General features: G+C 43.4%; 2 protein-coding genes across 2 annotated transcripts in view; one reads left to right on the top strand and one right to left on the bottom strand.

Annotated features, from left to right (window-relative positions):
• The window catches only part of LOC119442919 (centrosomal protein of 120 kDa-like), a 52,049-nt gene extending 36,165 nt beyond the window's left edge, over positions 1 to 15,884 (top strand). The window contains exons 16-21 of the mRNA XM_049663046.1: positions 329 to 444; positions 1,146 to 1,258; positions 3,547 to 3,595; positions 4,567 to 4,695; positions 7,360 to 7,592; positions 11,779 to 15,884. Coding sequence (XP_049519003.1) covers positions 329 to 444; positions 1,146 to 1,258; positions 3,547 to 3,595; positions 4,567 to 4,695; positions 7,360 to 7,592; positions 11,779 to 12,109 — 971 coding nt within the window. The 3' untranslated portion in view covers positions 12,110 to 15,884. The remainder of the gene's footprint in view (positions 1 to 328; positions 445 to 1,145; positions 1,259 to 3,546; positions 3,596 to 4,566; positions 4,696 to 7,359; positions 7,593 to 11,778) is intronic.
• Positions 14,510 to 18,957, bottom strand: LOC119440759 (uncharacterized). Its single transcript, XM_049662461.1, has 2 exons — positions 17,582 to 18,957; positions 14,510 to 14,670 (listed from the first exon to the last, which is right to left on the bottom strand). Exons 1-2 carry the CDS (start codon positions 18,261 to 18,263, stop codon positions 14,510 to 14,512), a joined length of 843 nt encoding a protein of 280 aa, XP_049518418.1. The 5' UTR covers positions 18,264 to 18,957.
• Positions 18,958 to 20,845: the final 1,888 nt, after the last annotated feature.

The raw sequence follows: 20,845 nt of genomic DNA, 5'->3' as shown, positions 1-20,845 counted from the left end.
TACTCCCGCGTCCGTATGTGTGAAGTAAGTATGGAAAAGTGAATCGGGATTGTTGTCAGAAATGCTAAATAAGAGATTCGTCGCACCAAGCGCAGCAAACAACAGCGAACTCGGCAACCCAGGGGCAGCAGGAGTTGACCAACAAAGAAGATGTGGCCAAGCGATTGCGACTGCAGCAACAAAGAAGACAATTCATGGTGTTGAAATGTGCCAACGAAATTGCAGAACGACAGAATAGATTGGAGAATGACAGATTGCACAAGCGTGCCAAGCACGCTGCCGAAACAGATGAACAGCAACAAGGCCGAGGAACGTCTGTCTTTGGCAGCGGCTGTAACGGCCATCTTCAAGCCGGACTTCATCAACAACCTGTTTGGCTTTGCGTGTTCTGTGTGCGACAGACTGTGGCACAAGAAGGACTTGGGCTGCGTCATAGCCCCCTATGTGCACAACCTTAGCTTTAGCCTTTTCTGATGTCGAAAAATTTTCTTACTTTAAGGTGTAGAGAACGTGGAAGTCTTCGCTCGCCCTAACTTAAGTGCCTTTGTACTTTGTGAGCAGTGGGTATAAATATCTGCCCAAGCCTGCCCACCTCCCTCCTCTCAACTGTATAGCGGAGCACATGATTTCCCCTCGCATACCCTTCATGCAAGTGCGAAGGCTGCTCTACGACACTGGCCAGTATGGTGTGAAACCACAAAACAGTCTTTGTGCAAGTCTGCAATCCTCCTCCTCCGTGTCCAAGTAACCCTGTATGCATTATGCACATGACTTTGCGTATTGTGTGCAATAAAACAACAGTTTAACGACGACATCACGACTGCAAAGGATTTAATTAGCAACTGGTCAAACAACGGCCTAGCAATGCCTAACTTAGTGCAAGAAAATGGCTAATTTGGTTCAATAAACTTTGGTTTTGCACGGATATTCCGTGGTTGGTGCAGCCAAATCGTGTGTAATTTTTTTTAGTACAGGATTTTATTTACATGACTGACAATAAATTAGTGATGTGTCGCGGTTGGGCCAGAAGGTACTGCTCTGCAAGTTCTGCACATTGATTTACTTTGATATCCATTACTAGGATAAGCAACCAAGAAAAATTTGAAGAGATTTTAATTGAGACTTTGTGTGGACATCTTTGCCAGTTCGAACAGCAAAAGTCAGACTTCCAGTTCCTGAAGACGCGCCTTCAGAAAGAAGCCAAAGAAACACTGAGGCGCTCACTAGAGGAGTATGAGCACATGCTGAACATTGAGAAGTGAGTACAGACCCTCTGTTTTCCCTAGGTCATACACACTGTGATAAAAAGTATTTCTCAACTTAACCAAGAGTTGTCGGTAGACTTTCAGCGTACATATATGTAATGTGTGCATTAGACACACCACCTTATTGGTGTGTTGTACAGTTCTTTTAACTTTATTTCTGTAGTATTGGGTATATTTTCTTTTGAAATACCGTATTTCTTGGTCTATAAGTTGCTCCTTCGTTTAAGGCGCACCGCACCCCTCTGAACGGCAGTTTCTCAAAAAAAAAAAAATGTATGTAAGTTGCATCGCTGTATAAGACGCACCTGTTCATTCGGTAAGTGATTAAATAAAATTAGTGATGTTTCACTTCGTGAACACAGGTCACGCACAAGTGTATATGGGTGCCAGTGCCATATAATTGCGATAGCAATGATATGGACACTCCAGGCACATTTCTGCTGTCGTGGTCACCGCGATGTTCCGTATAAAGTCCAAAGGCGATAACATCGTCCCCGCGCACCGTATGCTGTATGTGCGAATGAAAGTGTGCGACGGTGAGCTGAATCGCACAAGGGAAGAAAGTGGGAAGGCAGCGCGGGAGGAAGAGGGTAGCAACTGCGTAGTTTGCGCAGCAGCGCACGCCGTATCTTGAAAGCGATCTGCAAATGGGACGACTTGGGGTCGGTCGACTCGTGGTCGGCCTGCCACCACTTGCATTGCTGCACTGTCCTTTTCGTACAGTGCTCAGCAACTCGATCACGAGAAGAACCCGGTACCTCCGTAGTGCACACACAACCCGTAGCAACTGCCAGAGGAGGTCAACCCAGCGTCCTTCGCGTGGCCCTAGCATCTAATAGAATGAGAAAGAGACAGAAAGAGGAAGATAAATAAATAGAGAGAAAGAAAGAAAATCACTACGAAGGTCAGCTACACACACGACAAGCTTCGCTTACCCTCATTTTCTCAGCAGGGCTGGTGATTTTTTCTTCTTTTTGGGGGAAAATAAATGGTGATGTTGCTTTGAAACTTTGTTTAAATGCGTTGTGGGAGTCTCGTATCTCACACGAGTACCAACCACCATGGGTTGAAGCTTAGCGGGCTACAGGACTGCGTCAGCCATTGCCTCGCATAATCTAGCGCACCGCGGCACGCGCGCTCTGGCCGCAGAAGAGGGGCACCGAGCACTATGCATGCAGGAAAACAGTATTGCCCTTAGTTAGCGGAACCCATTTATTCTCTTCGGTAAAACCCAATACTGCACATAAACCCGGTCCCAGGTCGGCGCAGGAATCAAAGGGCCCGCCATTCTGTATTTTTCACCCCAGGGGTGAAAAATACAGAATGGCGCGCCACTAGCACGTCGCTGCGAGAGGATGATACCCCGCGACACACCGCTAGGAAATGCCCCGCATCTACATTGCTTGCTTTTGCGATAACCAATGGGCCCACTCGCGAGAGCAATCTGTCAGCTTAGGCCTCCAATAAGGGCAGCTTGGCGTAGTAGGATCACGTGCAAGCACTAGTCACTGCGCTTCGGCTTAGCATCCGGAAAAGTATCAACACAAGGTACACACTTCCGTACGTGCAAAGACACCGTAGGCGAGCTCAAGTCTGAGACTTAAAGGGGCCGGCGGACAAGAGGAAAACATGTACGTTTGCAGTGCTCCCGGAGAGATCTCTCTCACGCTCGCTCACCCGACCGCGGCTTCCGCCGCAAACCGGTTCGTGGCAAAGGCTACCAATGACAGCCGTCGTAAGAGGAAAAGTAGTGGCGTAGGGACGACAAAACAGGTGAATGCCTGCGCAAAAGTGCAGGGACGCACCTCAATCCCCACAGCATATATTGCTACAAAGCTGTATTTAAATGCTAGCCTGAATTAAATATTTAAATGAAGATAAAATGCCACTGATATGCCACTTTAATGCTACTTTGGTGTCGTTGCTGTATTCAGGCCTATTTTAACATCATTAAGTTTGTGGTGTGCTGGTCTATGTGCATGAAATTTTACTGCCTTTTAAATAATAAACCTAGCAGTTGGAAATAAATCATTATTTACACGTTTCAGATATCATTCAGACCAATTCCTAGAAACATTCATACATCGCTTTTCATCTAGTTATTACTCCGTGTTTCATTGTTACTGCTGCATGTTAAAAATACTATTTTGATGCGAATGCAATGTCTTTCCTAGCTAGGTGCTTACTATAAATAGTAAAGCTTGTTGCTGGAGTGCTTAGGTGCTCACAAGCACTTCATACTGTCAAAGGCTTTCTCTGTGTTTCATTTTGTTTTGTGCAGAAAAAAAGTTCTTGATCTGGAAGCCGAGAAGCACAAGTTGAAGAGACAGGTATGACTTTAGGCATTTGTTAGGCTTTCAATAATGTGATGTTTAAACAGAAGGCCTGTTGAAATATAGAGATCAATTCTGGGGTGTTTAGTTGCCTCAATCATTGATCATGAAAGTGTTACAAAAGACAATTCCAGTAAATGCATTTGTAGTATTGCCTTGCATAAACAAGCTTTTGAGATAACAAACATTTATATAGTGTATCATTGTGTACAGAAAAGTAAATTTTATATTTTGCCGATCATGCTTTGTTTAAGTGGGTTTTTTGATGTTACGATGAAACCAAAAGTGCATTATCCGATGCAGTGTCATTCGTAGAAAAATATATTTCTGCTTTGATGTAGCTCAAGGCACGTGACCTGGCAGTAACAATGCCAAATCATTTGCAAAGGCTCATTTGAATGATTTGACATTCAGAAGTAAGCATTCTAGATGCTTGTACATGGCTTAATTTGACTGACAGAAGCAAATTCTGGTGTCACTGCTGCACAAAGCTGTAAGGACTCCACTGCTGTAAAATGGCGGTGAAGTGGCAACATGTGCTTCTAGCAAGCAACAATAACACTTTAAGTGTGGTAAATATTCTGGAAAGAAAAGCTATGAAGATTTCAAAGCTTTTTGTTCACATAACGAATATCAAATTAACGAGCACATTTTCACTTCAGTTGCCACTTTGTTATAACAATGTTTTGCTGTGCCGTGTCAGCCACTCACTGAGCATTTAAATGAGTTTTGTCTGTGGCGTCACGTTGATTGCACTAAAAATTTAATTCAGAATGTTCTGTGGGGATTGAAACTGCCCGTGTGACAGTAACATTCATTTATGTCGCTCTATGCACCTTTCTTTGTTACAGTTCAAAACTAAACAACTGACTTTTTTTCCCTCGGTGTTGTGCCTCTCAGTCTTAATATGAAGAAAGATATGTTCCGTCTCTGGCCCTCCTTTCACAAGCTTATGGTGATACTGACAGGTTTCCGAACTGGAGGCCAAGCTCCAGGAGCGTGAAAAACTGTTGGAAGAATTAAAGACCAGCCAGAGAGATGCTTTCTCGCAGGAGCTCAAAGTCCAGATGGACTACGAAAAGGCGCTTGCCGAGAAGGTAAAATATACTGGTCTCATTTGGCACACATGCACCTGTCAATTACTGCACAACTCCCACAAAGAGGAGAATAATGTGTACAAGCCACTACAGCTTCATGTATGAAATAATGTGGATGTATTTATTTATGTTTGCTGTTTCCAGCCTAAATGTTTTTCTAATTATTGCAGAAATACAATATCTTATGTGAAGCAGTTTTTTATAAACCCAGCATTGGGCAGTATCTAGCACATTTTTAGGGCAGAAGGCCTCACTGGAAGAAATAAACCACTCCATGAGCAAATACAACCACAAACAAAGTACAGACTAGATAGGTGTATTCTTTAGAAAGGATAGATCCCGTCATTGCCTTCCTTGTAGTCATGCTACTTGCACACTTGCCTGCTTTGTCTGTATTCACCAGTCTGCCAAATAGTTACAAAGAAGGTGTATTGTATAGAGAAAAAGTGCCAGTTTTACATGGCCGTACAATGTTGATCTGGATGAATGTACACAAGACAGTGGGCTCAGATGATAATCTAGACTTGAATTGATCAACAGTGAATAAAAAAGGAAGCATCAGTCTGGAGCTGATGTTACAACAAAAGTACTTGTCTTTATCAGGGCAATGACTGATTTCCTTGGCAGTGTTTACATGGCTTACTGTCGCCCCGGGGTCAAGGGGAATAAGTGGATGTGAAAGAGTCTAGGAGAATGTCTAGGAGAAGATCATTAACTCTAGGTGTCCTTTATGCACTAGCTCGGAGTGTTCATGATTGCTGAATAAGTGGTTTCTGTTTGGCTGTAATCCTTGGAAGTACTTGTGACAGGGTGAGCATTTGGTCTGTTGGTCTGCAAATTAATTTATCACTGTTGTCATGGCCTCTTACTACGTTGTCACCTCTGTTATCTGTCAAGTCATTAGTCTTGCAGTCGATGATGAAATGTGTGGTGGACCGCGATGCTGCAGCAGTGGGGCCTCCAACTTCTTTTGTGGTAGTGCTGCTGTTAAAGCTGATATGCGGCAAATATAGTGGGTCTGTAAAGTCATGGTGCACTTTTGACCGGTCACAGGAAATCAACGAAACAAAATAGAAATATGAAATCTTCACCAAATAAAACGAAAACTCAGTCTTGCTTAGGTGTAATTGTCGAGCACACACATGCACAGATTTTTTAGGGCTCCTTAGGTAGCTCTCCCGTATAGCCTCTACAGACTCGTCACTTACCGATAGCCTACCAGAACAGGGTTTGTCCAACAAACTGCCGGTATCCTTCAGCTGCTTATCCCTCCAATTAATGTTATTCCTATGTGGTGGTGCTTCGTTGTACATGCGACATTATTCATGTTGCACTTTGGTCACGGATCCGAATTTAGCAAGCCACAGAACACACTGAACTTTCCTATGTACCGTCCACATCTCGACTGGCATGGGCGTGGGCTGATCCGCTGCTGCACAGTTCATGGTGCTGCGTCATCACCTGTGTGCGCACACCCTTGCACATCATACTATGGAAACTTAGAGAGTTTTCCTTTTATTTGGTAAATATTTCTCATTTATATCTTGTTTTGTTGCTTTCCTGTGAGCGGTCAAAAGTGCACCATGACTTTACAGACACACTATATATATATATATATATATATATATATATATATATATATATATTTTTTTACGGCAATGCTTGTGCATTCTGCACTGAGTGCTGCTTATTAAAGCTAAGTATGGCGACAAGGAAGAAAGAGGACACTTACCTTGATCTGTCATTTTCCATAAGTAAATATCCAAACAAGACAAAGAGTTCACAAGCAGCTGAACACGAAAGTCCTCAGCCTGGTGCCAACGTTTTGACTAGGGGACTGCTTGTCTTTGTCAGGGCGATGACTTATTTCCTTGGAAGCGTTTATGTAGCTCACTTTCCCTGTGAGGGTGAAGATAGGTGAGTGCGAAAGGCTAAGGTGAAGGTTGGACAAGGGAAGTGAACATGTTCAAACAAAGGGATTAGTTGTGATAGCGGGGCGAGGGGGAGGCTGCTGCAAGTTCTTCCAAGAAGTGGGATTGGCAAAACACGCCCAACCGAAAAAGAACCGTGATGTGTAAGCAGATGTTATCAATGAAATGGGCTTAGTACTTCCAAAATGAAAAAAGGTAAGCAGAGATAAGCTTTGTATAGTGGGAAAAACAAGCATAATAACAAGAATGCTGTGAGTACAAATACAGGTCTTGTTGAAAGTTGAGAAAGAAAAGAATGGCCAATTGTAAAATAACTATTGCACGAAGAAAAAGACAGAAAAGAAAAAGTAGTATTGCTATAGAAGTAATCTCCAGCAACTATATAGCTATAGAAGTGCTTTATAAAACTATATAGTTATATAGTATAAAAGTAACTGTAAATTCTGCCCAGGAAACCAATCGTTGACAAGTACACTTGCCGAAACTTGAACTCCAGGCTCATTGTGGACTTCCCTTGCTAACCAGCTGTTGATCAGGATGATTGTAGTAATTTTCGATGAGCAGCATTTGTTGATGCTTTGTATTCCGATATGAACACTGGAGATGTAACTTCTTGATTTCTTTTTCGAAAGTTTTTCATGGTCTTTCTTTTTTTGTCACTGTCAAACTTGACAGAGAAAATGTTGACTGTTCCATACAGCTCTAACACGTATACCGATTTCTGTCCCACCAGGTGGCGCTATTAAAAGAGCTGCATGAGGCATTGCGCCAGAAAGAACAATACAAAGAAAAGTGCGATCACACTGAAAGCCAGCTTGCAGCTTGCAAGGAACGTTTGAGGCAGACACAGCATCAAGACCGACAAGATCGGCATGATGAAGTGGAGAGGCTTTATCAACAGGCCAAAGCGCGTTTTGAAAGTGATCCTGCAGCCATGGCGACCTCTACGGGTCCGTTTTCAAACAGGTGATAACTCTCCTTCTTTCTTCATCATCCCCATTTAAAGAAGTGGAATTTGGAATTTGCTACAAATTCAACATGGCAACAACATTTTGAAAGTAACCCTTGATACCACTGTTTGGAGTGTCATGTCGCCTGCTGTATTTGCAGCATAGAGGTGCAGTGTGATGAGCATAATGTCCTTTCCCCACTAAATATGAACATTCTACTGTGAATAGTTCACTATTGCACATAAGCATTGGTGCTCGTTGCTGTTGTTTTGTTCGTATATGTTTTATTTGCCCTTTCCACCCATATATTTTGGCAGCTGTTGAAACACACAAAACCGTCAACCAGTGGCGCACCGACGGGGGGGGGGATTCGGGGGTTGGAACCCCCCCTTGAGGCCGACTTAACCCCCCCTTTTGTTTAACCCCTTTTCATTCCTTACGCATTTAAGTACTGCAATTAAGATGTAAGACGCGCAATCGTCTGTACACTCGCAAAAAGCGAATTTTTTGACAATTTCCCGTGAAGAAATCGAAATTAATGCTGTTTAGATGGTATTGGCAAACTGTCAACCCCCCCCTGGCAGAGATCCTGGGTGCGCTACTGCCGTCAACAATGCTGGAAGTGCCAAGACAGGATGCTGTAAAAAATGTGTCAATAGGTGCCCACCACTTCACCCCATTCTTAATCTTTGCAGCTGAAATATCTTGCTTTTGGAAAGTGTGTTAGCAAATATGTGTTTGATAGTCTGGCAAGCACCATCTTCATGCACAATTAAGGTGTTGCGGTTTAAGCATGCTTTCCTTGGTAATTTTTTAAAGCTGTTCAATGTGAACAGACGTAGGAAAAAAAAGACTAAGCATACATTCCCTCTCGCACACAGACACATTTTATCAATCTTCACACATGGCACATGAATAAAACTACAAATGGGGAACATCCTTAACCATATAAAGTCAAATCAAAGATGATGTTAAGTCAAAGTAATGATTTCACGTCACCATGGTCCAGTGTGGGTTGTCAGGATGTTCCAAAAATGGTTTGACAGAAGTATTAAGTGTTTGCCATTGATGAGGTGCTTCAAAGGCATAGCCAGATGGCGTGGTAAGAGACGGGATACTTGGAATGTCATGTGCAACCCCAGCAGCGCATGACAGGAGACGAGAGGTATTTAGTGCCTCACTGGACGCCGTGAAGACCGGGGTGTCGAACCGAACCGTTACTGAACCGAACCATTCTTTTTCCGCCATCTTGGAACTGAACCCGAACTGCAACTTATTTGGCGGAACCGTTCCAAACCATTTTGACAAATGGTTCACAAGGTCATATGAGCCTTCTGCTAGGGCATGTGAGAAGGGAAATGTTAAAACAAGGCTTAAAGCTATCCGTAGTCAATCGGCAAATAATTTCTACGATTCAAGTAACTTCGAATAACCTGAACTCACTTCTGACACTTTATATGCTGTTTTACACAGTTTATGATGATGAAGATGATCTATGCGGCCTTCCCCTTTGTATCGGGTGATCAACAACAGTTTGGATCTGGCATTCATAAGAAAAACTCCGGTTAAAAGTAAGAGTACATATAAACACCAAAATAACAATGAAAAAGAACAACAAAAAAACTATCACTTAAAAAACCAGGAAAGGAAAACGGAATGGGGAACAAAGAGTTCACCCTATGCTCATGTTGGGGTTCACATATGCGATTGTACACATCACTGAATCGTTTCACTGACTTGCATGGATTTCCCTGGAGCGCTACCAAAATTCTAGTCTCCTCTTTGTCACCTCTACTACTTCCCACTGCGGGTCCTGTCCCTCCGGGCGAAAGCCCATCGCCATTGCCAGCGCTTTGCTGTCGTCCGTGACCATGCCGGGGCTGTCGGCTCCGGAGCTGGCAAGGTTCGTGCGCCCAATGTTGCCCATTATGCGATGAAAAATGCAGGTGCTTTATGGGTGCTGGCACATCTTGCTGCAGCCGAGGGGTTAGAGCAATTCTGTTCAACTTCCTCGCGTTCAAAATCGCAGAAAAATCGCTTTTTTTTTTACCCTAAAATCGGATTCTGCAGTAACTGATACATAATCTGGCAAATTTTTACGCGCCCTGGATTGATATTTTAGCCGCAGTAGTGTTTTAGGCGACGTGTGTGACCAGAATATTCGTCGATTGACATGCAAAAATTGGCATTTTTCCAAAACGCACAGCTGCCGTTTTATGTTTCTGATCGCGGCCATCTTGGTCTCGTTTGAAAGAGCCGCGTTTCTTCTTTATATTTCGTGCCACTACTACTACATACGCTAAGCGGCCACTAAGAAAAAGCCCGCGAAAAGTCGGTCCCGATACGCGATCCTATTCGTCTACGAACGCACGTGACAGTGATCGCGCCCGCCATTTGCCGATTCCCGCTGTCGACTGCTTGAGCGTGCGGACTATTAACATCGCGGTAGGAATGCAACCATGCCGAACTCATCGCCAAAGTTTGCTACGAAGCACAAATTCAGCGGACCAAAGAAGAAACGAAGGTTGTTCAACTTTCAAAAAAGGCACGGATCACCATCGGAAGTCATCGATGAAAGTTTGCTTCCCGAGCCAAGCGCCACCGAAGACTCCGCCGAGGACTGTGGAATAGGCCTAGAGGGTGGAAGCCGCTCCGATAGCGGCCGTATTCGACAGACGTTTCGGCATGACACCGTCATGTTGGAGCCCGCTGATTTGTTGAAGATTGAGAAGGATGCAGAGGAAAAATCTTGCATCAACGCCAGCTACGAAGCGAAAATCGGAGTTCATTATATGGAGGTTCGTTATAAGCAGGTTTAACTGTATTAGTTTCTCACTGGTCCCTCAGCCTCAACGATCGAGGTGTGCTCAGGTGTAGTAAGGCGGCTTTGAGGTGCAACTAAATGGAAGGCGTTGGACACTTTATAGGGTGTGCCAGCTAATGTTAGCCAAGCTGTTCAAGGAAAAAAGATGGATAATAAACATGGTGCAAGATACAATATTTAGACCTACGTTGACCGACTGCCAGACCTCTGACGACCGAACGCCGTAGGTCTAATAATCATATCTTGCACTGTGTTTTTTTTTTTTTTTTTTTTAATCTTGCTTTTCATTGAACAGCTTGGTTAACATTAGCTGGGCCACACGAGAAACCCTTTGAAAACAAATCACCGTACGCTTGCATGCCTCTGGTCACTGTGTATTTAACCTACCAGAGATTACCATACCAGAGATAAATCTATTCTTGTCAGATAAAGACAAAAATTAATTCTTTCACTCTGATACATTTGCGGGTGAGGCGGAAAAATATTGTTTTTTAAAGCATTTTGCTCTTCTTAATAGCGAATCATTATGGACCCGTATGAACTGGTTCAAACTGTTATATTTTGCTGTGGAGCTGAACCTGACTGAGCCAGAAAATTTGCAGATACCTGAACCCAAATCGGACCCAAAAACTTTTTCGTTCGATGCCTTGTTAAAGACATGCACTAGCTTGGGATGTAGAACTGCAGGAGTAGCAGATTCAGGCAGAAGGAGCCCTGACCCTTAGTTCAACAGGCTGCTTTTCCCACTGCTCTGACCATCGATGGCCTCTTTGCTGCAATGGCATCACCGCTTCATTATAAGCTCGAGGCGCAAGACATTCCGCATTTTTAAAGTGAAGCTGTCTTTGTTTAACCTCCCAGGGTTTGATGCCAGTAACCAAGCAATGTTTCTTGCCAAATAGACAACTAGGGTGACCGGATATGTGCAACTGGGTATGTGGCCATTCTTTGCCAATCCCCCAGAATGTGCATGTGCCCCTTGATATCAAAGCCTTAAAGGTATATTTAGATATGTGCCGTACGTCTCTGTGCATACACCTCTTCTTGCCTTCCTTCTCTTGAGAAGCCCCAAATATCAGGACACGGACTGGTAACTACAGGCCGTGCCACAGCACTCACCACTACTTCTACTACCTTGCTAACTCAAACAAATTTTGCAACATTTAGATTCCAACATTGCGTTGGATCTTCATTCCAACCTCCCGCCCTCCCCCATGTCTAGTTCTCTGATGTTGCATGAACGTGCTCGCATCTTCGGCATTGTCATATTTGTGACAGCAGCACGTGCACCTGATAGCATAAGGTCATCTTCCTCTAACAGCTTGGCTGCATCAGCTGCCAAGTGCTCCTTAACACCTGCTTGGTGTATCTCATGCAGCCCATCAGACGAGGGGGCATCGTTTGTGACGCCAGAGAAGACGTCGCCGACGCATTGCGCACCCACTGTGGAAGCCATGCGAGAGAAACTGGGAGGATTGCAGCTCACAGCGCCATCTCTGCCAGCGCAAAGGCAGGACCCCAGCTCACCCATCGTGTTGGAACAGTCACCACCCGGTGCGTCTGCCTCCAGTTCCTCGTGGATGGAGCACATGCGGAGGCTGATTGAGGAGCGAGACACCCTGCTCAGCTCGGGGGTTTATAGCAAGGAGGACGCCATTATTGTCGAGTTGAATAGACACATTGCTGACACTGTCAGAAAGCATGTGTGAGCTGCTGAAGGTCAGCAGAAAATGCAAATAGGATTGTGCACATGTTCATCAGCTGTTTATTCCATGAGAAAGAAAATAGGATAAAAAGACTTATGTGTGCATATATGACTCATTTACCAGCACAAACAAATGTGTTTTATTTGAAAGTGCATAATATTCTTGCGCATAAATTTCTATTATTTCAAGCAGTACATCTTGCTTTGCTTTGAAGATAGGCAGACAAAGCTTTATATTGCTCAGGGCAAGGTGTTTGTTAACATGTAGCTGTCAAAGAGACTGTGGGATTGACTATGAACTGACTGTAATAATAATTGTTGTTGAATCATGTTTCTCACAGGTTACCCGTTGAACTGTCACACTCTGGTTTATAAGTATCTGCTGTCATACCCTTTAGCCAGGTGGAGATATTAAATTGTGTTTGTGAGTTAAGTCTGTTAAAAAGGTGTATTCAGTTGATGATGATGATGACAACATCGAAAAGGCTTGCATTTTGATTCCACATGTTATTGTGGCATGTTTTAGTCAGTGCTGAAAGTGTGTTCCAATGCTATCCAAAAAATGTTACCGTGCATTATATATGTGGCCATGATTGTCTTAGCCGAATATTACTGCATAATATTAGCATGAAATACACAAATTACTGTAAAATCTGTATTTCTTTTTTGTTACTTCTATAACATCAGGACAGCTCATGTATCAGCTCAACAGGTTTCCTGAGGACCTCAAAATTGCATAGTGTTTGCATTATTAGGAAAAGGTGGCAAGCATCAACATACAAATGATTTCATTGTGTGTTTCTTCTTTTCTTTAGTGTGTGCGAGTTTCAAAATAAATGCAGATGTATGGTTCATGGGTTTCACATTGAGCCTAGAGAAGTAATGTTTCACTGAGAAAGTCATGACCACATCTGCTTCGATGCATGCAGTAATAATGTAATGCTCTCAAAAATCATTTCAGGCTCACACGATTGCAACCCCATTGACACATTTCAAAAATGCTTGGATGGCTAGTTGAATAGCACTGGTTACGAAGAAAAAATTTTGGTGAATGTTTACACATTTCTGCAGATTAAATTGTATAAACAGGTTGGTTTACCTTTTGTATGTTTCCCTCTCTCTCTCTTTTTTCCAAGTGTGAGTTGAACATACGTACATGTGTGAACAGCATTAGAAGTAATGCTCCCATATGGCTAAATCTTAATTTAACATGTGTCTAAGCAGCATGAGTAGACTGTTAGCATGCAATCTCGCTACTTGGTCAAGATCATGAATTTGTTTGTTACAAGTTGCAGTGAATAGTGTACTGCACTGTTATGAGCAATAAGCCAGCTTCTGAATGCTCTGCATGGTGATAATTCAACAACCATTTAGCAACAGGGATCGGCATTTTTGCATTTATAATGCAAATGGAAAATGAAATAAAGTGTAAGCAAACTTGACTTTGGGATTCCGTAAGCAAATTGGTGTAATATAATATACTGATTGTAAAGCTCATACTGAAAGGTATTGTGGTGTACATACAATGGTGCAAGGAAAACGGGTCTTAATCAAACACCATTAAGACTAACCTTTAATGCATATTTAGGGGAGTATTTAATTTTTCTGTAAAATAGAAATCATGTGAGTTGCTTGTGCAAGTTGTTTACTTTTCCTTTGTTGATGTAAACACAATTGTGCCAAGAAAAACAACCAGTGCCTCAGAAGAAAAAATTGTGCTTGTACATATTTATCTCAGAGGGATGGTTTTTCATATGATAGATGTGTTCAAAGACCAGAGATACTCACAATTGCTCACCCACACTGAGTCACATTCTAAGCACACGTGAAGTCGACAATATGATGTCATATGATACATGTCCGTGCTATGTCATTTGACATTTGTCCGTGTCCAAATTGAAGGTTGTATAAAGTGTAGTGCTGTTTTGTGCGTATAATTGCATATTTAGTGTCAGTGTATTGCCTTTTTGTTTAATCTAAGAAACAAAAGTTGATGCTTACAGATTATCGCTTATTTACAGAGAAATGCAATTGTATTGTCTGACGTGTTATCAATGGCATGTAAATAATTAGGTCACATGCTGTCTTCCTCTATGCATGTTTGTGTGCTGCATGTGTTCATGATGAAATTATGAAAAAGATGTGTTCAAGCATGTTGAAACTAGGCTTCGTGGCACATTGGCATTGTGTCAAGGATGCTCATGTCTCCAGTAGTGTTTCTATGTGTAGTAAGTGTGTGCTTGTAAAAGTTAAATTGCATTGCTCACTCATATTTAGCATAATCAGTACTTTTAGTTGGGATATAAATCTGAAGTCCAGCACACTGCAGGTGCTGTCCACCATTATTTTTGTCGGTTTACTGGGGAGTCCAAGTATTATCATCTTGTTTATGTTAACGTTAACTTTAAAAAAAAATAGTTTTGTCTATGTAATCGGGGATTAATATTTTAAAAAGGTAGCACTGATACTTGGAGCCAAACTGCACATGTTCTTTCCAAAAATTGAACTTGACTGTGGTGCCGGTGTTCTTCGGAAGTGATGAGTCACTGTCGATGCAAAGCTCACCTGTAAAAAGTGAGGATATAAGCGAAAGTTACTGAACACAGTTACCATGCAGGCAATAAATTCTCATTTCAACACTATCATGGGTGAGTTTATCAGGATCGATGCACTGCATAGGCCTACCTCAGCCCATTAGAAGGGCAAGGCATGGTGTGTGTACATGCATGCATCCACACACGCATACATGCACGCTCACTAGTGTGCTATATGCTATATGTGCTATAGGTGACAAAAGTTAGTGGTGCATGGGATCTCTGAACAGACTATTATTGTGAGGCCTGGGATTCCGAGTTTTCATTGCAATTATCATTACTTATTACTGTAATGAACATTTCACTTCTGAAGTAGTAGAATTAGCTCGTGTGAATTTTAGATTATATCAGTTCACACTAGAGGTTTGATGATGGATGCACTTCAAACCTAACCTGTTTGTCAATATTTCGTCACTGACACCTACATCAAAATGTGAGGCACCTGAACAAAGTTTGCATTGGTTGCCTTAAACCAAATTTTTCCTGCAGGAGCCACAATGTGGGGTTGAATAATTATTTACATTAGCCTTACAGTATTAGGACGCACCCTACGTTTTGATTGTGAAGCATTTTGTTGTGTTTTAACTAATTGCTAAAGTTGCAGCAAATTTGTATGAAAATGAAACATTGCTGAGTGAAAAATGACTTTAAGTAAATCACATTCTCAGTAGGTGATTGTTACAATTAAAGGATCATCGTCATTATCATTAGCCTATTTATTTCAACTGCAGGATGGAGGCCTCTCCCAGTGATCTCCAATTAGCCTTGTCTTGCGCCAGCTGACCCCGTCTTATGCCTGCAAAATTTCCTCATTTCAACAGAGCATGCATTATCTGTCGTCCTTGTCTGCACTTCCCTTCTTTTGGCACCTATTCTGCTACTCTATTAGACCACCAGTTGTTTGCCCTACACATTACATGACCTGCCCAGCTCAATTTTTTACTCAATGTCAGCTAGAATATCACCCACCTCCATTTGCACTCTAATCCGCAGCACACAGGAGCATAGCTGTAGCTTAAAGGGGCCCTGAACCACTCTTTATCGAAGTGAAGAAAGCCATTTGAAGTGAAAATAGGCTATTTCAGAAATACTTTGCCGCAAAAAGTACTTCAATGCATTCAGCAGAATCGGAGTTATTGGCAATCAAACACGGCCTCCACTGTGCTCCCACTCCTTCTTCAATGCCTTGCACTGCGAAGGCTACGGCGAACGCTCTGCCTTCGAAATGTCACCGTGGTGCGCAGTTCAATTTCATTTTGGATGTTAACGTAGATGCCACAACTTCCGATTTTGATGCCTATGACACTAAGTATAAGCCAAACGTGGTCCTCAGCGAGCCGCAGTGCGCTTTTTGCCAGTGGACTCGTGGCGGCCGCAGTGTAGCTGACTGCAGCGACCAATAGCAGTCATATATGGGAATGTGCTTTCTTACAAAAAAAAAGGGGGGGGGGGGGGCAGCTTCATACTAATGGTGCGAGTAAACAGCGAAACTGGTGGCCCTTCCCTAGCTTTAACTTGGCTTTTCATTAGCTGTAACTTGGTTCTCTCTTAGGTTTAACTTGGCCTTTCTATTAGCTTGGCTTTCCTAGGCTTTAGGCGGTGGTGCTGGGGAAACTGGATTGGTGCGAAGTCGTTGGAGTCGCTCTCGAGTGGCAGCACAGCGCTTTTCGCGCCGCTCCTCCTCTTCTTCGGGCGTGACGATCTTCTTCGGACGACCCATGTGCTCGGCACAAACTCACGAGGCAAAGTGTGTCTCCACGCCTTGGCGACGTGGAGCTATATACTCTGGAGTGACTTCATTGCCTAGCTTCGGCCCCGCGCGGCTGTGGGGAGAAGCTAGGCAGAGAAGCGAGCGGCGCTGCTGCAGGGGTTAGGCAAGACGCTTGGTTTCAGCTTCCCTTACTCTCGCTTCAGACTTCGGAAACGATGAGTGTCCAGTTCTCTGGTGGAAACCTGCCGAGCCACCAGCAGAGGCATCTGCTGCAGTCACGGACACCGGGCGAGTTCGCTGCGAACGCGGGGAAACGCGGTCAGCGTCGGAAGCAGTTCTATGCGTCCCACTACCACCTGCCTCACTCCTCCTCTCCCCCTTGCATCTGCTATGCTGCACAATGCTATTTTTATACTCTGCTTTCACTCTCTCTCAGCTCTCTCCCCCAGCTCGGCGAAGAAGTAGTATGTGAGGAGGTGGTGCTCCGTTGTTAGGCGACGCCCGTGATGTCATTGCCAGGCAGAGGAGATTTCTGCGTGCTCCACCGGACTACCTCCAGCTTAAACAGCTTTGCTGTTAATAAACCACCCAGAAAAGAGTGAGGATTATGGCTTCTGTGGAAACAAAGAGCATTTGAGAGAAAGGTGACTTCATGCTCCGCTTGCGAGCTCCATGCACCACGTACGACTGCAACACTTCATTGAGATGTTCACAGTAGCAACGTTTGTAGATGTTGCACAGCAGCGTATGCTACCCGCGGACTATGTTATTTCACCAAGTTCGAGGGGTGGTTCAGGACTCCTTTAATGCACTTTCATTTATCAGTTGCCTGATTGCTCTAGATTTAACTGATTGTTACAGTTATAGTGGCTACAAGTACAAATAAAGAAACAGATTTATTGGAAAATGAGTTCAAGGGTTTATTCCACATTATTAGGAGGACACTGTTACTTAGGTAAGAGAAGAACTGTTACAGTTAGATGTCTATATCAGTTAAACGAATTTGCTCATTTGCAAGACTTTATCTTTTTATATCGATCTGTTTGAAATGAAAGTACTAATGCCCTTTATATACTGTGCCATTGTGCTTGGCCATTCTCATTTATTGGTCTTGTTCTGTACATCATTTAGAGGTGCTGTGTATTAGGCTTTACTAAAAAAAATATCTCACCTTGGGCCAGAAGAACATTGTTTTCTTTAGAATCACTGTCCACAAGGCGTTGTCTTGCTGCCACAATCAGCGAGACACGATTCCTCTGTGTCAGTGCTACTGTGACGTCTGGCCTCCTGACAACCATGATGTGGCCTGCCCTTAGATAGGTCGGTGTTTGGTACTCCGTCATCACAACATTCTTCCATCGGTTTTTGCCTTGTACCGCAACGTGAGTGTACCTGAAGAAGTCGTAGAACCCTGCATTCGGGAAATATACATCCACTTCGTTTATCCCTTGTGCGACAGCAGGTGCAACCATCAGAGCCGGTCCGAAGAAAAACTGTTTTGTGATTCTCCATGTAGTCCTGTCACTCGGGAACTCGAGAAACAGGGGCCTGAGGAAAGGGTGTCCGGTTGTAGTGCACAGCCTCAGTTGCGTGTACACATAGTCGAGCATGCTGTAGCGCAGCTGGATTGCCAGCCTGGCGACATCTCGTACTTGGACAAGTGAATAAGGGTCAGCGTGTGCTTGACCAGCTCTCCTAGCAGTGAACATGAAGGGACTGAAGGCGATCAGCTGGTACCACCTGGCACAGAGCTCATAGCTTATGACTCCATAGGTGCCACAGATGGCAGATCCGTACATAGGCACTCCATAGAGGGACATCCCTGACATGTGCACCAGTGCATTTTGAAGCATGGACCACGTTGCCCCATAGTTTGTTCCATAGTGACCACCAAATCTCCCACTACCATGGTGTGTTGATGCACTTGCCAGAAAAGTTGCCTATTTGGGATGCTGACATTTGAGAACTTCAGAAATGACACGTGCATTTTCAAGTCCATATACATTGTGCACATTTATATGTGAAATGTTGCCACTGTGCACTGTATCCATGCACATGGTGTCACTAAAGAGTGGTTCTGACCCGATGTTTATGAATGGGAAATTTACAGTGTTGTTCTTGCACTTGTACGCCAGCAAGTGTGCATGCTTTTTGAGTGTCCGTTGTCCACTTAAGTTGGTGGGCGAGTTTTGATCAAGAAATATGCCAGAGAATTGACTTAGGTTGTACAATCTGAGCAAGTATCTGTCAGCCCAGTTGATGTAACTTCTGCTGAAGACATCAAGCACAGCATAAGTTATATTTGGTAGAGGATCTATGGGATATGAGTTGACAATTTTGGCTCTGCCCTGAAGCAGTACGTCATGCTGAAGGGCATCATGGTAAGGAGTGTAATTACAGCTGTTTTGCACTTTTGGAATATGGGGTGCAAGAACAATCACAAATTTTTGGCCTTGCTTTTTGAGGAGAGATTGTGTAAGTTTCCACATAGTTATATATTTAGTGCTCCTTTGCCAAATTGATGCTTCTGGCACAAAATTTGAACTAATGCAGTATGATTCATGAAGAACCTTAAGGTTTCGAAGTTGCTGTACGATCTTATATGAGGCTTGGATGCCATGTATGCAAGTGTGGAAACCCAGTGCCCACAGTGGTGGCTTCTTTGGTCTTCCCAGAAATGCGGTCATCTGCTTGATAACATAAGAAGGTGATGGCCCCATGAATGAGAGTTCATTAACTCTTGAGAGTTAATGAACTCTCAAGAATTTGCAGTTGGAAATGGTGTTTTGACCACTGGGTGGCCTTCAACACAATGTTGTTAGCGATTGAATGCAGTAGTGTCCTGTTGACTCCTCGACAAAGGTTAAGTCTGAGGTCAACTTGGCTAGTGCTATTGCTCTCTTGAATGGTATACTGAAAGCATGTTGGAAACCTGTGGTAGCAGTATCCACTGTCGTTTCGCTTCTCCCAGCAACAGCCAGAAGCTTGGCAAACTTTCTCAGTGATGTCTTTAGTGTTGACCACGCTGTCACAGCTTATCCTGCGAGGAGAATTTGTATCTCTGAGTATCGTGTACCCCTACACTTACATAATCTTCATAAGATATAGATTCCCTAATAGCCACCAATTCTTTATTGGAATTGGCACTTCTGGTGTGCATGTGGAAAACTGATGCTGTCTAGATCTAGTAGTTGTAATAGTCCTACATAGAGATATGCCTCTCCCTTATCTGCAGGATGCCCAAATCAAGTCAAGGATTGCCAAGAAATGGACAATTATAAGGCTGCACACAGAACGGTCAGATGCTGTGGAATAGTGCAGCAGAATCATGTACTCTGAGATTACAGACTTGGTTTGCGTAAGAACAAGAGCACCTGTATTGCTGCACACCAAAAGTTTTATGCGTATGTCAAGTTGGCAAGCATTTGCACATGTGCTCCTTGCATACACACAAAGACGTGGATTATAGATGACAGAATAGGAAACTAAACGCTTTTGGATCATTCATTCTGTTTTACTACTGACCATTGAATTGCTTATCTAATGATTTGGTATAGTCAAAGTGGTGATGGAAGTTTGTGCATAAATCAAAGCTTGTTAAGGGGCACTCCAACACTTTTTGAACATGATAAGAAAAAATGCAATTTGCAGACAATGTGCTATGAACATGCGAGCCAAGTAGTATTCTGCTGCATGCAGCGATGTGCCCACTATCTCACATACAGGATAGCTTGCTCTCTCTGCTGTTTTCAAGGGCCCTTCTATTATTCCTCATCCATGACGTCATAGACTTGTGGGACACCCCATATACACCCGCTATTAGGAAATTAATCATGAGTTACTCAAGGGTGAAAGTTTGCAGGTGCATGCACACTCCTCAAATCATATATAAAAGGGGAAGTGGTGGTTGCTAACATGGCCCACCCACTCAGTCATCATTCCTTTGTTGCTCTCTGGCACCCTTGTCAGGTACAAACCTTTAAGTGTACAGTGGAAAGAAGAAAAAATGCTGGAAGACAATTTAACCTCCAGCTGATGTCGATCAAAGACAATGTCTTCCTGAGCGAGTTGGGGTGAGAAAGGAGCGCACAGCACTCCATCGCATCACCCCTTGCATGAGGGGAGTAGGAAAAGTGTTCGACTGCTTCAATTCTTTTACAGCACATATCCATGGGAACGGCCCACGTTTTTAGACTGCACTATCTTTGGGTTCGGCCGAGGGGAAGGTCTGATACCTGATATGCAAAAGTGGGGGAAATTCGCTACGGATGACATTTTCTTCAAAAGCAATACGCAGGGCATTGCTTATTATTGCCGTCGCAGTGTAGAGGAAACATGTTGAATAGCAATGAGAGACCATTATTATTATTATGTCCTTCACAAAAATGTCTGCGAGGATACATTCATTAAAAGCCATTGCACTCACTCAAGTGTG

Source organism: Dermacentor silvarum, chromosome 2 (assembly GCF_013339745.2).
Source record: "Dermacentor silvarum isolate Dsil-2018 chromosome 2, BIME_Dsil_1.4, whole genome shotgun sequence".
Classification (NCBI taxonomy): domain Eukaryota; kingdom Metazoa; phylum Arthropoda; class Arachnida; order Ixodida; family Ixodidae; genus Dermacentor; species Dermacentor silvarum.
The sequence above is the reverse complement of the archived record's forward strand: the minus strand, read 5'-3'. Positions and strand labels throughout refer to the sequence as shown.